The sequence below is a fragment of the Chiloscyllium punctatum genome, chromosome 1, assembly GCF_047496795.1.
Source record: "Chiloscyllium punctatum isolate Juve2018m chromosome 1, sChiPun1.3, whole genome shotgun sequence".
Lineage (NCBI taxonomy): Eukaryota > Metazoa > Chordata > Chondrichthyes > Orectolobiformes > Hemiscylliidae > Chiloscyllium > Chiloscyllium punctatum.
Genome location: NC_092739.1, coordinates 56,547,549 through 56,567,822, shown reverse-complemented (window position 1 = coordinate 56,567,822; position 20,274 = coordinate 56,547,549). Strand labels below are relative to the sequence as shown.

The 20,274-nt window shown below is 40.1% G+C and overlaps 1 protein-coding gene across 7 annotated transcripts in view; it reads left to right on the top strand.

Moving 5' to 3' along the window:
- Nucleotides 1-20,274, top strand: part of sepsecs (Sep (O-phosphoserine) tRNA:Sec (selenocysteine) tRNA synthase) — a 67,084-nt gene that overhangs the window by 17,694 nt on the left and 29,116 nt on the right. For all 7 annotated transcript variants that reach the window (XM_072564339.1, XM_072564027.1, XM_072564191.1 and 4 more), the window contains exons 5-8: nucleotides 11,355-11,513; nucleotides 13,108-13,261; nucleotides 16,979-17,081; nucleotides 18,969-19,098. In XM_072564339.1, the coding sequence (XP_072420440.1) occupies nucleotides 11,355-11,513; nucleotides 13,108-13,261; nucleotides 16,979-17,081; nucleotides 18,969-19,098 (546 nt within the window). The remainder of the gene's footprint in view (nucleotides 1-11,354; nucleotides 11,514-13,107; nucleotides 13,262-16,978; nucleotides 17,082-18,968; nucleotides 19,099-20,274) is intronic.

Below are 20,274 nucleotides of genomic sequence, written 5' to 3'. Positions count from 1 at the left end.
AGATCCTGGCAATATTCTCGGAACCAGGTTCAAATCCCACCAGATGGTGGAATTTGAATTCAGTAGCAAATCTTGAATTAAGGGTCTAGTGATGACTGTGAAACCGTTGTCTGTTGTCGGAGAATGCGCATGCAATAATTCGAGATAAAGATAATCACGCATAGAAATTTAATCTGCTCTTGATTTGAAGTATCCTCTGCTTTCTTGGCCTACTCCTGTACTTAGTTTAAGAAATAACAAGATATTGCCCAAGTTTTATATGTAATCTTGACAGTTGTATATAAAGAAATTAGTAATTTGTGTTCTTCTTGAATTTTAAAAGATGACCTACCTGCAGTTTATCTGGCTTTTAGGAATTGGATTTTGTACCTTTTTACATTGTTTTAATATATAGGTTAAATCAGGGAAGCATTGGCTACAAACCTTGAGGTGTCATGATGGGATTTAGCCAGGGACTTGTTGATATTCTGCCTCAAGCTTTCCATTCATAAGACTGTTGTGCTGTAGCTGGCCATCAGATTTCCTAATACAGCCTGTCTGTCAGATTGTAGGGAAATCAGTTGGCTGCGATGTTGAGCTAGGTTTTGGGTTGGCTTAGGAGAACTGAAGAACCTCAGCTGACAGCAACTTAGAGTGTTATCACAAACTAAAACCATAAATTTAAAAAGCAATGTAATTTACATTTTACATTACCTTCTACTTCTGGTAGTCATTGTGACATTTAGTAAGTGGTAAAGTCCAATTAGAGTCATAAAGTCATATAGTTGTACAGCATGGAAATAGACCTTTTGGTCCAACTTATCCATGCTGACCATATATCCTAAATTAATCTAGTCCCACTTGCCAACATTTGGCCCAAGTCCCTCTAAACCGTCATATACATACACGCATCCAGATGACTTTTAAATGTTGTAATTCTACCAGCCTTCATCACTTCCTCTGGTAGCTGATTCCATACGTGCACCACCCTCTGTATGAAAAAGTTGTCTCTTAGGGCACCATTTAAATCTTTCCCCCTCACCTTAAAGCTATGCCTCTAGTTTTGGACTCCTCCAATCTGGAGAAGAGACCTTGTCTATTCACCTTATCCAAACCCCTCATGATTTTATAAACCTCTGTAAGGTCACCCCTCAACCTCCAATGTTCCAGGGAAGTTAGCCCCAGCCTATTCAACCTCTCCCTGTAGCTCAAACCCTCCAACCCTGGCAACATCCTTGTAAATCTTTTCTGAATCCTTTCAAGTTTCATAATATCCTTCCTATAGCAGGGAGATCAGAATTACATGCAGTTTTCAAAAGGTGGCCTAACCAATGTCTTGTACAGCCACAACATGACATCACACCTCCTATATGCAATGCTGTGACCAATAAAGGCAACCATACACCTTCACTATCCTGTCTACCTGGGACTCCACTTGCAACTCCATCTGCCACTCCTTGGCCCATTGACCCATCTGATCAAGACCCTGTTGTACTCTGAGGTAACCTTCTTGGCTGTCCACTACATCTCCAATTTTGATGTCATCTGCAAACTTACCAACCATACCTCCTATGTTCACATCCAAATCATTTACAATAATGACAAAAGTGGTGGACCCAGCACTCATCTTTGTGGCACACCTCTGGTAACAGGCCTCCAGTCCGAAAAGCATCCCTCCACCACCACCCTCTGTCTTCTGCCTTTGAGCCAGTTCTGTATCCAAATAGCTAGTTCTCTCTCTATTCCCTGTCATCTGACCTTGCTAACCAGTCTACTGTGGAGAAACTGCTTTGCTGAAATCCATGTAGATCATGTTCACAGCTCTGTCCTCATCAATCCTCTTCGTTACTTCTTCAAAAAACTTAATCAAATTAATGAGACACAATTTTCTGCGCACAAAGCCATGTTGACTATCCCTAATCAGTCTTTGCCTTTCCAAATACTTGTAAATCCTGTCCCTCAGGATTCCCTCCACCATCAATGTCAGGTTCACCAGTCTATATTTGCCTGGCTTTTCCATACCACCTTTCTTACATAGTGGCATCATGTTAGCCAAGTGCAAAATACTTGTTTAGTAGGAGCAATTCATGACATTTCCTAGCAATTGTTAGGCTTTAGTTGGAGTATGCTGCATAGCATGTTAAAGTGGAAGATTACAAAATATATCAGGACCTACTGAAATAATTAAAGATCTTCATTCAAAGCACTGAAGGTCGAGATTTGAATTTTCCATTTAGAGGCGAAAGAATAGTTCAAATGTATAAGGGTTTCTGCAAAACCCACACCTCCTAGATTACCTGCCAAATTACAAAGCCTCCCTTGCAGTTTCAGAATTAGAACTTTGAATTCTAAGTATTTTGTATTTCCTACTGTGCCTGTAAATGTTTTTGATTATTAAAATCTTACACTTATTTTAATATGCTGTAAATGTACCAAGAATTATGGTAGATGCGCAAGACAATTTTGGAATTTAGAATATGAACATTGGGAGACTTAACACCAATGAGGGCAGCAAGGACAAATCACTTCTTTGTTCTCCCTCTCCCTGTATTTGCAGATATGCTACTGCAATGCGTAAATAAATAAAATGATGCATGATTGCTAATTATCCTACTAACAGATTTAAAATATTGTGCTGTTCTTAAGCTTTGTGTACCTGTGATGTTTCAATGTTTTAGACTTGTCAAGTCACCTATTGATGGTAAGACTTGCTGATTTCTGCAGAAGCTTGAATCTTTCGCAAATAGTAGTCCGTTTCAATGATTAATTTTAATGTATTTATAGAAACAACTTGTTTCCCTGCCACTAGCTCCCACAATGTGAAAGAAAATGGGTCTTGCATGTTTCAGTGGGTAGCCTGAACTCAGATTAATTGTCCAATTGTGCATTAATGTTATTGTAAACATATTGTAAATTGTATTTGTCAGCAATGTAATCTATGTTTAACAATAGAATTTTTTGGATGATTCATAGAGGTCCACAACACAGATAAGGGCCCTTTAGCCCATCGAGTCTGCATCAGTCAAAACAAGTACTTAGTTATTCTAATCCCATTTACTCGCCCTTTGCCTTCTATGCCTTGGCATCGCAAATGCACATCTAAATACCTCAAGTGTTATGAGGGTTTTTGCATCTCCCATCCTTACAAGCAATCAGTTCCAGATTCACCATCTTCAGGGTGAATTCTTTTTTCCCTTCATGTCACCTCTAAATTGCCTGTCCCTTCCCTTAAATCTATACCACTGGTCATTGATCCCTCCATCAATGGGAAGTGTTCTTTCATGTCTACCATATCTATGCCCATCATAATTTTATACAGTTCAGTCATGTACCTCATCAGTCTCTGTTACTCCAAAGAAAATAACCCCAGTCTGTCCAGTCTTTACTCATAATTAAAACTCTGCAGTCCAGGCTGGTAAATTTATTCTGCATCTTCTCCAGTACGATCACATCCCTCCAATGATGTGGATAATAGAACTGCATGTAATGCTTTAGATGTCGACTTACTTACTTTTTATACAGTTCCAGTATCATTTCCTTGCTCTTAAACTATATGCTTCAGTTATGAAGGCAACTTCCATATGCCTTCGTAACCACTTTATCTACCCAACCTGCTCCCTTAAGGGATTGATGTGTGTGCACACCAAGGTCATTCAGATCATTGTTGCTTCCCAGGGTCCTACTGCTCATCATGTATTCCCTTACCTTGTTTGTCATGTCCGAGTGCATAACCTCACACCTATCCAAATTGAATTCCATTTGTCACTGATCAGCCCATCTATATCTTTCTCACTGTTTATCACCCCACCAATTTTCATATCATCTGCAAATGTATTGATCGACCTTCCTAAATTCAGATCTAAATTGTTTATAATTACACCACAAACAGGAAGGAGCCCCAACACTGATCCCTGCAGAACCCCACATTGAGCACAGACTTCCATTCACAAAACCATCCGTCACTCTCTGCTTCCTGCTACTCAGCAAATCCTGGATCCAATTTGACAAATTTCCTTGGATCCCATGGACTCTTCCCTTCAGACTCCAAAAAAAGTCTTGCGAAAGTCCAAATAGATTACTCAAATACATTGCCCTCGCCTACATACCTGTTTACTTCTTGAAAAAAATCAATCGAGTTGGTCAGACATGACCTCTCCTTAACAAAACCATGCTGACTATTCCTGATTAATTCCTGCTCTAAAAGTGCAGACTAATTCTGAATTGTTCTACTCTTCAATGAGGGTGAAAATAATAGATTGAGTACTAGTGACATTCAAAGTTTGTTATAAATGTGTTCCACTAACATCTGCACATATTGGGAGATTGTGAGCACACAATATGGAAAATTTTGAATAGCCTATATTTGTTAACATTGGCCTTCACTTTTTGTTACTTCGAGACTTGGCTATCCCAGAACTCTTGTGTGTAGACTCCACCTTTCATGTTTCCTAATTGAGTTGATCCATAATTCTTGCTGCTAATACCCAAACTCTCACCAAGTCTCACTCACTGATTATCCCTGTGGTTGCCGACCTACATTGACGTACTTTGCTGAAATCTGATAGGATATGAATTTGCCTCCTGCTGCTGTTTTTCTTGCAGTAAATTTCTGAGCTCTGTCTTGATTATTTGGAGAAGACATTTGTATAAGTGGTATTAATCACATACACTTCTCCTATGGTTTTGGCAGGGGTCTCTACTTATACTGCATCTATTAATTGTACTCATTGTGGTCGTTTGAGGATTTGCATATCAAGCAGTAAAATGACTCGAAGAATGGAAGGAATAATAAATCAGCATTATTGTTCTGTTCAAATTCAGTTTCCATCAGTTTTTATGTAATGACGTAGGAAGATTTAATGATCACTAACTGCTAGTTTCCTTTGTGCCTAGTTCCGTAATGTTACCTGAAACAATTTCAAACCTAGTCTCAGAAAAGGAAGTATGCATTCAGGATGTTATGCATATTAATGTTGTCTGAAACATGATCCAGTCGTCATTGTAAGAAAACCAGTTTTTATATGTCAACGTGCTTCTCATGTTTCTAAATCAAAATCCAGTCTGGTTAGAACAAAGTAAAATATTTCTGTGTTCCATCATTCTTTTGTTTTATTAGCTCCAGGAATTTGAGCAACACTACCCTCTATTTGTTACCCCTTTCTGTTCATTGTCCCTCTCAATTCCTTGCTGAACATGCTGTGATGAGTTGGTCTTGGACCTTCAGTTTAAGGTCCTTGTGAAGGCCCTCCCACTGTGATGTTGGCTCGAGGATTACAGGATACTTAGCTACTGACTATGAACCATCAAATAGATGGTGTTCCCATTAAATTGCTGGTCTTTTCAGTTGTGGTTAGGGAGGTATTGTTAAATGTACTCTGCTGACTTGCTGACCATCTTGTAAATAGAACTTGTTCCAGTCACATTTGTGGTGCATAACTGGATGGGGAAAGATGGATATGGAATCAAGTAGCAGCAATCAATCAAGTTTGAAACATGCAGCAGGAAGAGTTATTTTTACAACTATGAAAATCTGAGATTGTAATCTGTTGAAGCTAATAGCTTTTCTGCTATGCTAGTTTTCTGTGTGTTTAATAGTTAACTTTTAAAAATATTTATATGTAAGAAAAATGAATGTATAGAAACAGATTATGACTTTTTTTTCACAATAATTAGTGAATCTCACTGAACAATTTGGAATTTGGAAGACCTGAAAATCTTATTAAATTACTGCAAGAACACAGCACTCAATAACTAATAGAGTGATGATGTTTCTAATTTAGCTTCTATCTCGGTGATTTATCTTAGTATCTGAAAGAGTGCAAGAACACTAAAAATTTGAAAAAAAAATAACTTGACCTGTTATTCCTATGCTTGCTGTATACCATGTAAAACTTGTTTTTTGGACTCCAACACAATTATTTAATCATCTAAAGCAAAGTCATCCAAGGTTTCTCCTTTCTTCCCAAAGATATTTTATTCTACACAAGCATGCAAGGCCAGGTGCCCTCCTTTTGTGCTGTGTCATTCTCTGATTCTAAGATTAGAATTTGTGTTTGCTCTAAAGCTGCAGGTACACAGCAGTGCAGAAAGGGAAATATTCCTACCCAGGCTATGAGCAAGTTTGCCCCTTTAAATTATTGCACCTGCATGGTTGCACTAAGTATATCAAGACTCTGTGCCAATGACAACAACGAGATGGTACATTGTTTAAAACTCTCTCATACCAACTTTATTGTTCTCAAATAAGGCTATTTTTACTAACTGTGTCAATACTGACACTTTGAAAGAGCTGCTTTAAAGTCCTATTTCCCCTGTCCTTTCCCCATAACATTTTCAATTCTTCATTTTCAGATCATAATCCACCTCACATTTAAAGGCCATTATATATTCCACTCCCACCCAAGGTCTGACAGGACATTCATTTTATTGCCTGAACAATTCTGCCTGTGTTAAAACAAATGTAAGAATTTCAAAATCTTTAGTTTGTTGTCTTGATTATGATCTCAACATTATATCTTCTCACTACTCACTGACCAGAGGAAATAATATTTTCCTACTTCCTTATGCTTCAGAATTCTGAAGACCTCAATCTCAGTTTAGATGAAGAATCTCAATTTCTGCAGGCCCTCTTACTACAGAAGCTTTCATCCTTGTCTTTGGCTTTGGTATTCTTCATAAAGTAAGATGCCCAAAACTGCATACAGTCTGCTAATGATAGCCTAACCAATCATTCACATAGATTTTTAATTATCTCTTTGTTCTTGTACTCTCTGCTACTATTCACTGAGAATCGTATATGCTGTTTTTAGAGCTTTACTAATTTACTTGTCCAATTTTGAAGATTTGCTTATTTGAACTCCTAAGCCTTTCTGCTGCTCCAGATCCTTTAACAGTTTATTATTCCGTCACATTTTCCTTACCAAAATATTTCACTTCAGCCAAATTTCAAATGTTGTTTATGACTGCACTAAAAAAAACTCATGAAGCTAAATGGTTACATGCCTCAGCAGGGTCCCCAATTTATGTGATGAGCAGCACTTAAAGATTGCCTCTACTACAGAAAGCTGACCTGCACCCTTTAAAAGCAATGATGATTCAACAGAGGAGACAGCATACTCCAGGTCCCCCTCTCAGTTTATAAACATATAAATGAGGAGCAGAAATTGGTCATTCAGCCTCTGAACCCTGCTTGCATCCAGAATTCCACATTATTATCTGTCCCTAATAACCTTTGATTTCACTACCTAGTGCAAATCTGTCTACCTCTGCCATAATATTATTTAGTGATTCCATCTCCACCTTCTGAGCTAGAGAGTTCCAAAGTTGCAGAATACTGTGAGAGAAGAAAAAAATCTCCCCATCTCTGTCCTAAAATGATGATCACTCGTTTTAAAACCATGTTTACTGGTTCTGTATGCACGCACAAAAGAAAACATCATTTTCACAAGACCGCTCAGGATCTTATTGTTGCACTTGGTCCACTGCAGTTCCTTCTTTATTCAACTGTACCCTCGGTTGGTCACAACAAGGTTAATTTTTCAAAAAAAAAATTTATTATCTCATGGGTACCTTTACCCAGCCCAGTAATATTTATATTAAAAGGAGCCAATTTTACAAGGCTTTTTTGAGTTAGTGAGTGAGTTTATTTGCTCGAGAAAAGATAGTAAAAGACAAGACACATACACACAGATTGGAAATGAGAGGTGATCGCAAACAAGAAAGTGAAATTAAAGACACATGAATCAGTCTTTGTCTTGTCTGTGACAAATAGATTGTGAAATTTTGTGGCTGTTAAAGTGGATGATATGGGAGAGTGACTTTGGCAGTTAAGTGATTGTTTAAAAACGGTAAAGATGCTCCTGAACAAAATGTAAAAGGAGTATTAATAGCAGTAAGGGAGGGTTTGCATCCTCACTTATCATTTGCTTGTATGTCTTACTTTTATAAAAACGCATGTACTTAGAAGTTCAAATATCTGTATTTAATTCAGGTTTATGACCTATTTTCATATTATCTACTTCAATCAAAACACCTCTCACTTTTTTAAATCCAGTAAAACATGCCCATCTTTTGAACCATAAGACTACTTGCTCATTCCAGATATTAGTCTCGTCAACCCTTCCTTAATTAAAACTGCACACAGTATCTAAGATGTGGTCTCACCAATGCTCTGTATGACTGAAGCATAACATTCTTACTTCTGTGTTCAATTCTTGACATAATAAAGCATAATGTCCCATTAGCCATCCTGATTAGTTTAGTGGGTGCCTCACGATCGAAACAACTTGCTCTACACTTACTGCCACACTTCCTTCCTTCCTTGCAGGGCAAAATGATGCATGATGAGTGCTATGACTAGGTGAGGAAAGTGAATCATCTCTGCTCTTTTTAATTCCCTCATGGTCAATCAACTGTTTTTATTGTATTTACATGTGGCTATCACATTTCAATTATAATGAGATTAATGAAAATGAAGGATCCAAATTACAAAGCTTTCATGAGTGTAAGGAAGAGGCATTTTATTACCTCCCCACCCACCCCCCCCAAACAAATACAGATGTGACATCAAAATACTCACAAATGCAATGAAGTAGCTTAAGAAAAGGAGGAAATGTCTGGTATGAACAGACGATTAGGCTACACAGTTTAAAACAAATATCTTTGGGTCTTTGGTGGTGCAGTGGTGAGCTCTGCTGCCTCACAAGCCAGGGACTTGGGTTTAATTCCAGCCTTAGCTGACTGTCTGTGGAGGATACTCTGCACCATCATCTCCTTATATGTAAACTTATCATGCAAATATGATTTAACTGGATGTGAATTTCTTGATATTGACTTAGTTGCCCAGTTTCTTTCCTTGGATGAGTGGTCATTTCAGTGCACCCAGGTTTTGTACATTACCAATTTATAAAGATGCTGCCAGACCTGCTGAGCTTTTCCAGCAACTTCTGTTTTTGTTTCTGATTTACAGCATCAGCAGTTCTTTTTGGTTTCGATTTTATAAATCACCCACTGGTTTTGCAAAGCTTGCCTTAACTCTGGTCAGGTGATCACAATAGCTATTTTACAACAGTAGTTGTCCTTTTTAAAAATCTCCTCTGTCTATGAAGGTCTCAGATATTAAAAGTCGGCCAATGAAGATTGAATGTCAACAATCCATGTTTCCCATTATTGTAATATGAGAGGGAGCAAAGACTGACCAGCAGGGGCCGACACGTTGCACCACCTTAGGCCATGAGGTGGCTGAGGCTGTAACAGGGTCATGGCCATTGAAGATGATGTCCTGATCCTCCTGGGAACAGATGCAGCAGAGGCGGAGGAACTGGGAATATGGGATAGCATTTTTGCAGGAGGTAGGGTGGGAGTCGGTGGGTTTGCAAAAAATGTCCGGGTTGAGTCGGTCATCGTTGATTGAGATGGAGAGGTCCAGGAAGGGGAGGGAGGTGTCAGAGATGGTCGAGGTGAATTTAAGGTCAAGGTGGAATGTGTTGGTGAAGTTGATGAACTGTTCGACCTCCTAGTGGGAGCACGAGGTGGCGCCGATGCAGTCATCAATGTAGCGGAGAAAAAGGTGAAGAATGGTGCCGATGTAACTACGTAAGACGGACTGTTCCATGTAGCCGACAAAGAAACAGGCAAAGCTGCGGCCCATGGCTAGCCCTTTCGTCTGGAGGAAGTGGGAGGATTCAAAGGAGAAATTGTTGAGGGTGAGAACCAGTTCAGCCAAACGAATAAGAGTGTCAGTGGAGGGGTACTGGTGGGGACGTCGGGAGAGGAAGAAATGGAGGGCTTGGAGGCCCTGGTCATTGCGGATGGAGGTGCTCCCATGAGGAAGTTGAACAGTTCATCAACTTCACCACATTCCACCCCGACCTTAAATTCACCTGGACCATCTCTGACACCACCATCCCCTTCCTGGTCCTCTGCTTCTCCATCAATGCTGACAGACTCAAAACTGGCATTTTTTACAACCCCACTGACTCACATAGCTACCTGGATTACATCTCCTCCCACCCTACCTCCTGCAAAAATGCTATCCCGTATTCCCAGTTCCTCCACCTCCGCTGCATCTGTTTCCAGGAGGACCAGTTCCACCATAGAACACACCAGATGGCCTCCTTCTTTAAAGACCAAAATTTCCCCTCCCATGTGGTTGACGCTGACCTCCAACGCATCTCATCCACCTCCCGTACCTCCGCCCTCGAACCCCATCCTTCTAACTGCAACAAGGACAGAACCCCCCTGGTCCACACCTTCCACCCCACCAACTTCTGTATAAACCGCATCTTCCCCCGACATTTTTGCCACCTACAAATGGACCCCACCACCAGGGATATATTTCCCTACCCACCCCTATCTGCTTTCTGCAAAGACCGTTTCCTCCGCGACTGGTCAGGTCCACATTCCCTAACGACCCACCTTCCCCTCCTGGCACCTTCCCTTGCCACCGCAGAAATTGCAAAATCTGCACCTACACCTCACCACCTCCCCCCCCCTCCACCAACCTCCATCCAAGACCCTAAAGGAGCCTTCCACATCCATCAAAATGTCACCTGCACTTTCACATATGTCATTTATTTTATCCTTTGCTCCCGATGCAGTCTCCTCTACATTGGAGAAACTGGATGCCTTCTCGCTTTAGGGAACATCTCAATGACACCCGCACCAACCAACCCCACCGCCCCATGGCCAAACATTTCAACTCCCCCTCCCACTCTGCCGAGGACATGCAGGTCCTGGGCCTCTTCCATCGCCACTCTCTCACCACCCGATGCCTGGAGGGAAAATGCCTCATCTTCTGCCTCGGTACCCTTCAATCCCAGGGCCTCAATGTAGACTTCACCAGTTTCCTCATTTCCCCTCTCCCCACCTTACCCCAGTTCCAACTTTCTAGTCCAGCATCATCCCCATGACCTGTCCCACCTGTCAATCTTCCTTCCCACCCATCCGCACCACCCTCCCCTCCGACCTAGCACCTTTACCCCCACTTCCATCCACCTATTGTACTCTCAGCTACTTTCTCTCCAGCCTCACCCCCCCTCCCTTTTATCTCTCCATCCCTGAGGCTCCCATTTCATTCCTGATGAAAGGCTCCTGCCCAGAACGTCGATTCTCCTGCTCCTCGGATGCTGCATGACCTGTTGTGCTTTTCCAGCACCACACAGTCTCGACTCTGATCTCCAGCAGCTGCAGTCCTCACTTTCTCCCAGTCTTTTATATACCCTTCTGTACAGGGATAAATGTAACATTTTGAGAGGAAATTGCAATGCAAGTGCATTACGTTAATAAATCCCATTCTTCATGGCCATCACTATGTGGATATTGTTTGATAATATACACTCTAGAAGATGCTGACGATGATTCTCTTTTATTACTAGGTGTTCGAACTGTTTCTAGCTGTTTTGTTGTTCCAATGGCAACAGGAATGAGCCTGACTCTCTGCTTCCTTGCACTGCGCCACAGGAGACCCAAAGCAAAGTTTATCATATGGCCAAGGATTGATCAAAAATCATGCTTCAAATCCATGATCACTGCAGGTACAAGATTAAAATTTATAATATCATATAATAACAGAATATGCACTTTCCTATGGTCACTGTTTTCCTGTTTTGACTGTCTGTTCTCTAGCTCTACTATTATTTATATTCTCATACTATACTGCTTCACCTCAGTACCTTTGTTGAGATTGCACACCTTTCCATTGTAGCACACGTCATATTTAATATCCTCCCTGATGTTTCTTCTTTCTTTCTCCTAACCTGGGAAAGCATTCCTGTTTCTTGGAGAATATTCAGAGGATGTCATCATGATGCTGCTAAACTTTCAGCAACAGTGACTCAAAGTCGTTAGTGGAGTCTCTTCATCTCCTTCCTTTGTTATACTCACCACATTTAAATAGGGATCCTGAGTCTCCTTCTTTGCACTGCAAATGAATTCAGGGTTGTGATGCTTCAACATGGTAAATTTAAATGAAACATCATATTCCATATGTACACTGATAACATCCAACTGGATCTCACCACCGCATTTCTTGACCTCCATTTATCACAATGTTTGCCAATCTTCAGAACTGAATAGACAGAAATCTCTTACAACTAAATATTGGGGAACGTCAAAGCCAAGGCCTTTGGACTCCTTCACAAACTCCAGTCCCTAATTGCTGATTAAATCTCTGTCCTTGAATCCGAGGCTGATTGAGAGGGAAAGCAGCTCACCTTCGATGTGGCACTTGGCAGCCATCTGCATTTAACATTGGTTTCAACTATTCTAGATTATAACCTTTGCTTATATTTTGTGTTTTATTTTGCTGGTTCAGTTTTTTTCTTGTTCTTTTTTTATATTTGTGGAAAATAAAGCAATAGAAGTGGGACTAGGCCAAACAGCTCCTGGAACCATGGCACTAGGTGTCATTCAGCTAGATCATGCCTGATCTACCTCAACAACATTTTCCTGCACTATTCCTATACCCCTTGGAATCTTTATTACCTGGAAATCTACTGATTTCGATCTTGAATATACTCAATGACTAGCTCTCTGGAGCGAACAGTACCTAAGTCAACATAAATCAGAAATCAAACTGACTTTCTGTTTTGTATAACTGATTATAGATGATGCATCACTGGGTGTGATACTAAGAGATTGAGGAAACATCAGCTATTACCTTTGTTGGACCAGTTACAGAATGGAGCCTGGAGCCCAGATGGTAGATTAGAGAATTGAGCACAAATATCATTTGGCCTAATTCTAGATGCTTCCGGTCTTATCCAGAAAAGTGAGACAGCTTCAAATTAGCTGGACTGATGTCTGTGCCTCGTTCTGCAATCCCTTGTGAAATAATAAACCTATTCTGTGACACAGCATTAAAATGAGGAAGTATGATTGATCATTTCCCCAAGGCTGCTGTTTCAGTTTATAATGCAGTTCGAATGTCTTTTTTTTTATTTTGTGATAAAATGATTTTGTGTACTTTTTTTAAAAATTAGCTCATAGACATATGTTCATTTGCAATATATTGTTAACTGAGAAGCTGAAGTTTTGTAAGATCATGAGTCAACTTGGGATGTAAAATGTACCTTTGTGCCTTATATTTGAACCGATTCATTTCCACACTTGCATTTATTTTTGGATCAGGTTTTGAACCTGTGGTGATTGAGAATCTGCTTGAGGGCGATGAATTGCGCACAGATCTGCAGTCTGTTGAGAGCAAAATCCAACAGCTTGGAGCAGAAAATATCCTTTGTGTTCATTCCACTACCTCCTGTTTTGCCCCAAGGGCTCCTGACAGGTAAGTATTCTCTCTGCATGTTTCTGATTTGTTAGTTATACTATGCTTTTTATATATAAAAAAATCAATTTATGCCATGCTGCTCGATGAAGCAAGCTGACTTATTAAGGTCTGGTGGTCCTTTAATTTTTTAAAAATTACTGTTATATGCAAGCTGCATACATACACTGATAAAACATTGTGTTTGTGATGTGAAAGAGGGATGTTGAGTGACATTGCGTTAGCTGTCTTTATTTTCTCCTTTCTCTCCACTCTGGGGAGGTTCCATGTGTTTCAGTCCAGTAGTGATCAGTCTGCAAACTTGCTTCAAGTAGGAGAAAGTGAGGACTGCAAATGCTGGAGAGCCAAAGTTGGTAAAGTGTGGCACTGGAAAAAGCACAGCAGGTCAGGCAGCATCCAAGGAACAAGAGAGTCACTGTTTTGGGCAGGACTCTTCTCTAATCTTGCTTCAAGAACTTGCGCAGTTGGAGTCTATTTAATATATGGGAAAAGTAATAGAGGCAGATCCTGTCTCACATATCGTTCTGGTAGCTGAAAGTAGGGAGTAGTGAAAAGAAAAATGTCTGGACCAATGCTGAGTACTTTACATGGCCTTTATGAATGTGTCGAAAGCTATTGATTCCATAAATTGCCAAGCCGATTGGAAAGTCCTCCAGAGATTTGGATATCCACCAATATTTGTTACTGCCCTGCATCACCTTCACAACAGCGTGGCAGCAAGTGTCTTTTGTAATAGAATAGAAACTGAGCCCTTTTGTAACCAAACGCATATCAAGCAAGGTTGTGTGAGTGCACCAACTCTCTTCACTATCTAGCTCAGGCTGATCAATGAACTCATTTATGAACAGTTTCCACAAGAGGTCATGATGAGTTTCATCTTGATATTGAACTCAATATGCTGAAAGACAGAAAATGGCTGACTGGTAGTGTCACTGGACTGGCAATCCATAGACATAGATAGTGTTCTTGGGTCCTGGGTTCAAATCCTACTACAGATGATGGTGGCATTTGCATTTTAAAATATCGGGAATTAATTATCTAATAAGAAGTGTGAAATTGCAGTTGTATGGTTTAAATTGCAATATCCAGAGCCAATCTGATTCATTAATTGCTTTGGGGAAGGAAAACTGCAGTCTTTACCTGGTTTGGCCTACATGTGACTCAGGCCTACAGCAATGTGGTTGACTGTTACCTGTCCTCTGAAATGTTCCAGCAAGCATTCCAGTTGCATCAAACTGCTAAAAAGTCGTCAAAAAAGGAGTGAAATGATCCATACTGACTAGCATTGATCTGGCACCAGAAACAAAAATGGCACGCTGAGCCACTGGGCTAGTACCAAAACTGAGTGAGCTGTTTCAGACTCATCAAGCAATAACCTGGCATAGTCACACTCACAGAATCACACCTTACAGGAAATGTGCCAAACATCACCATTACCATCTCTGGTTATGTCCTGTCCGACCAGCAGGACAGACCTAGCAGAAATGGCAGCACTGTAGTATGCGGTCAGGAGAGAGTTGCAATGTGAGCCCTCAACATTGACTCTGAAATGAATCCATGAATTTGTACAACATCAGGTCAAATGTGGTCAAGGAAATCTCCAGCTGTTTAACATGTAGCATCTTGGCTAAAGAATCCGTTCTCCTCAAATGTTGGACACCACTTGGAGAAACCACTGATGGTGGCAGTTGTGGGACTTCAATGTTCACCACCAAGTGTGGATCTGCAGCAGCACTATCGACAGAGCTGGGTGAATCCTAAAGGATACAGCTGTCAGTGTGGGTCTGCAGCAGGTGGTGAGGGACCAACAAGAAGAAAAACATAATTGACTCCAGCCTCACAACCTGCCTACTGCAGATGCATCTATGTTAGTATCACGAAGAGTGACCACTGCTCAGTCTTTGAATCTTGGTTAATGAGGTGCTATCTCAGGAGCCTTGGTGATTTCTGTACAGTACTGCATCTTGTACAAGGTATACAACTGCAACTATATGTTGATAGTGGAAGGACTGAATGTATGTAATTATGGTGCCAAGCATGTGAGCTGCTATATTCTGGATGGCGTCAAGCTTCTTCAGCGTTGTAGGAGTGCACTCATCCAGGCAAATGGGGACTATTCCATCAAACTCCTCACTTTTGCCTTGTAGTTGGTGGACAGGCTTTTGGGAATCGGGAGATGAGTTACTGTCTGCAGGATTCCCACCCTTTGACCTGCTTTTGTGGCCATTATATTTATGTTGCTAGTTCAGTTCCACTCTGGTCAGTCATAACTCCCAGGTTGTTGTTCAGTGATACTAATACCATTTAATATGAAGGGGTGACGGTTGAATTCTGTTGTTGGAGATGGACGTTGTCTGGCACTTTTGTGGCACAAATGCTCGTTGCCATTTGTCAGCCCAATCCTGGATGTTGTCCAGGTCTTTCTGCATAATTTGGTCATGGACTGTTTTAGTATCTGAGGAGTCATGAAAGGCGCTGAATGTTGTGCAGTCAAGACCAGACATCTCCACTTGACAGACGTGTCTACATCAACAAAATTTGTGTTGTGCTTTGCTTTATATCTGTATCATCTGCACCACACATAACCACTCTGACACTGTCATGGTTAAGTTGAAGAGGTGCCTGTTGGACCTGCATAAGGGTGGTATCCTTCTTGTTGATATATAGGATTTGACATGGTGGGGAGGGGGGGGGGGAGTGGGAGTGGGGAGGCGAGCGGGAGTGGGGAGGCGAGCGAGCGATGGCCGATGGGTATTATTGCTGGACTGTTAATCTAGAGACTCCGATAATGTTCTAGGGACCTGGGTTCGAATCCCACCATGGTGGATGGTGGAATTTGTATTCAGTAAATATCTGGAATTAAGAATCTAATGATGACCATGAATCTATTGCCAATTGTCAGACCCATCTGGTTCACTAATGTCCTTTAGAAAAGGAAACTGCCATCCTTATCTGATCTGGCTGACATGTGACTCCAGGCCCACAGTTATGTGGTCGCCTCTTAACTGCCCTATAGGAAATTAGGGATGGACAATAAATGCTGCATGGCCAGCGAGGCCCTCATCCCCTGAATGAATAAAAGGAAAGTTTCATCCTTAAGCTTCATTGTATCCACACATAAATGGGCTTCCCAAAACACAGAGTGGTGTCCTTTTATGCCCTAATTTATCTACAACTGGCTTTGCACACATGCAATGGACAAATGTTGAGTGAACTGATGCAACCAGTTTTAAACTATTTTCCACGTAATATGAGGATTCCATCATTTTTGAGTAGACAATAAATATTGAGAGGGATCACGTATCTGTGTGCTGTTTCAAAATTGTTAATTAATTACCAGAATATCACTGAAGGATGCCATTGACATTTACAGTATGTGACTAGTTCATAGTAATCTAGGTGTGCAAAGCAAGCACCCAAAAATATAAGATATTCACCAAGAATAATCAGGGAAATCAGAAGAAACTTACTTATCCAGTGACTAATGAGAATGTGGAACTCACAAACACAAGAAAGTTGATCAGGCAAAAATGTTAGTTTAAATGAGGCTAGATAGGTATATGAGAGTTATGCTGATGGAGTTAAATATAGAAAGAGATTGAGTGGGGCTGATTGTTTGGGTTGATTGACCTGTTTGTGTTGATTATTCTTGTGAAACCGGTATTATGCTGTTTTTTGTTGGCTTCAGTCCAGTGGTGTGATTGTATTTTTTTGCAGACTGGAAGAACTGGCTCAGATTTGTGCAAAATATGATATCCCTCACATAGTCAATAATGCTTATGGAGTACAGTTGTCCAAGTGTATGCACCTTATTCAACAGGTATGAAGCAAGACCATTGTTGCAAAACTATTAAGAAATGAGGAAATGCAATGTCATTAACTTGGTCCATATATTTAAAATATTTTGGACTGTTTTCTGCTGTCTGTTGATGCGAGTGTAAAAACTGCCACAATTCTAACATGCATTTCCCTTCTTTACAGTTGTCAATACTGGCAACAAAGCAATTATAAGTAGAAAATACTTGTTGTTTATTTCTAATTTTACACTGAAGAACTTTCTTCCCAGAAGGGGTATTACATTTCTACCACGTAATTCTTTCAATTTCGTTAAAATGACAGTTGTTATTCTATGGGTGTTTGGGTTGAACTAGTTTGCAAGCTTAGAAGCTCAGCTGGAGGATTGACCATGTCACCAAACAGTTTTAACTGAACTTAGTAACTTTTCTGAACTTAGTAATTGTTACATGTGTAGCAGACCAATGATTTCTATAATCTGTATTTCTTGCTTCAGCATAACTACCACGGGCCCATTTGTTCTGAACAACACCCTCATGAAATTATTAAACAGTCAAAATGTTGGACATGAGCTTGTAGCCATAATAAGCTGAAAATCTCAAAAATCAAGAATAACCAGCAAAATCTCGGACCTTCTCCTCAACCACTGATGTCCCGCAACAAGTTAGAGACAGTGAAGTAGTTTTAAAATGTGGTGTCATGTGGGAAACACACAGCTAATTTACAGTATTGTAATGATAACCACATGATCTGCTTCTATGACGTTGAGTGAGTAGTAACTATTGGCCAGGATACAGAGATAGCTCCCCTGGTTGTCTTCAAAATAGTTGTCTGGAATTTTTGCATGCACCTGAGAGTACAGACAGGGCTTTGCTTTAATGTCTCATCAGTAAGGTGGCATCTCTGACTAATCAGCACTCCCTCAGAACTTAGATGTATATCCAGGCTTTAAAAAAAATGTTGCTTTAGTTGTCCAGTTATTTCCTTTGAAGTATTACAACAAAATATAAAGTACTTGGGGGAATTTGGTGGCACAGTAGGCAAATATGTTTTTCTGTGAGTTGTGTTAAAATATATGGCAGTTCCATGAGAACGAAGCAATTGCCTGTCAGGGGAGGCAGTCTTAGTCCTCAGCAATGAATTTGTCCACAATTTGCCTGAAATGAGCAAGAATGCTGATCAAAAGCACATGAACAACTTGTACAGAAAAACAAAAGCTCATTTCATGAGTGGGCTCATCCAAAGAGGGGTCCCAATGTGTATTCGTAAATGCACAGTCAACTCAAACTAACCACATAAAGAAAATATCAGCCTAGATTTTGTGTTCAAGTTCTGAAGTGGAATCTGTACCTTTTAACTCAGTATCAGTTGAACCATAGCTGGTATCCTAAAGAAGTCCTAATCCAGACCATTCTTAGTCATTTTTAACACTTCCTAACAAGAAATTAATTCAAAAATTGGGAATATCCTTGCCAAGTTTCTTACATTGCAAAAGTGACTGCACTTCAGAAGTTCTTCGTTTGTTGAGGGTTTTTTTTTCCTGATTCTTTCTGTGAATTGTTTCTTTAGATGGCACAACAGGCTTTGGAGGACATAACTGAGCACAAAACTATGGGTGCTGAATTAACATTCCTTAAATAAAGCCATGATTCTTAATTTAACTGTCTCAAATATATGGGGTCAGTAGTTGGTCTTTACTGTTCTCTTGGCTGGTGCTTTTGACGTCGATGCAAGTTGAAACATGACTGAAACAAAAACTATTAAAAGTCATTCTTTGTGTAGTCTTTGAGAAGCAGGGGTGTCTCAGAGTATTGATAGATACACTTAACTTTGAAATAGCATAATTTTCAGATGAGTATTTGTTTTGTATATAGTTTTATTTTTGCCTTGACTGTTTTCATATTTTAATTAGGGAGCACGAATTGGCCGCATTGATGCTTTTGTGCAGAGCTTGGACAAAAATTTCATGGTTCCAGTTGGTGGTGCTATAGTAGCAGGTTTTGATGATGTCTTCATAAATGAAATCAGCAAAATGTACCCAGGTAATTCATTATCAGATACTCTGAGTTAATAAAGTGCATTTCAGATATAATAATCAGATTTGCTTTGAATTTAGGTTTCATTTTTGTTTAGTCTCTTGGAAAATCTTGGTTCAAAATTCTGAATTGGACTTCATTGCCTGTGTTAGATGCAGCATTCATCTTAGTCTAAGCTCAGAAGGAATAGCATTTACTCCGGAATAAAATTAAGTTATTTTGCATTGGTGAAAGAGTAATTTTGTGCTGTCAATATGTATGAAGCAATAATCAGTTTAAAACTGTTCAAATTATTTTTAAAATTACAAACCAAAAATGTAATGTTATTTTAATGCTTTCTCAGGCATACATTTGATAGTTTTGTTCAATATGATAAACCATAAAATATTAGGTGGCTAGAAATCCCAATTCATATTTCGCTTGACCTTTGCACTTAGATAGTAAATTAGAATTAGAATTCCTGCAGTGTGGAAACAGGCCTTTCAGCTCAGCAAGTCCACACAGACTCTCCGGAGAGTATCCCACCCAGACCCATTCCCCTACCCTATTACTCTACATTTCCCCAGGCTAGCACACCTATCTTACACATCCCTGAACACTAAGGGCAATTTAGCATGACCAATCACCTAATCTGCATATTTTTTGACTGTGGGAGGAAACTCACACAGAATTGGGGAGAATGTACAAACTCCATACAGACAGTCGCCCGAGGCTGGAATCGAACCCGGGTCCCTGGTGCTGTGAGGTAGCTGTGCTAACCACTGAACCACTGTGCCATCCGAAGTGAATATGCTTTGGGGAATCAAGAGGTGAGTTACTCAAAAGAAATTTCACAGCCTCTGACCTGCTCTTGTTCTATCTAGTCCAGTTCAATTTCTGATCAGTGAAAACCCCAAAATGTTGCAAGTGCAGCATTCAACAATAGTGATGCCATTGAATAGCAAGAGTAGATGGTTAGACTCTCTCTTGTTAGAGATGGTCATTGCCTGACATCGTGTGAATAAACAAAAAAGTACAAGAAATATCTGTTTAAGTTAAAATACTGTTTAATATTTGCAATATTTTCTAAGAAATCAGGAAGCATAGTTTGTCACATTTGCAGCTTCCTTTCTTGAAATCTAACCTTCATGCTGAGCAGGCTCAATCCACACTGTTTCACTTAGAGAACACCAAATATGCAAC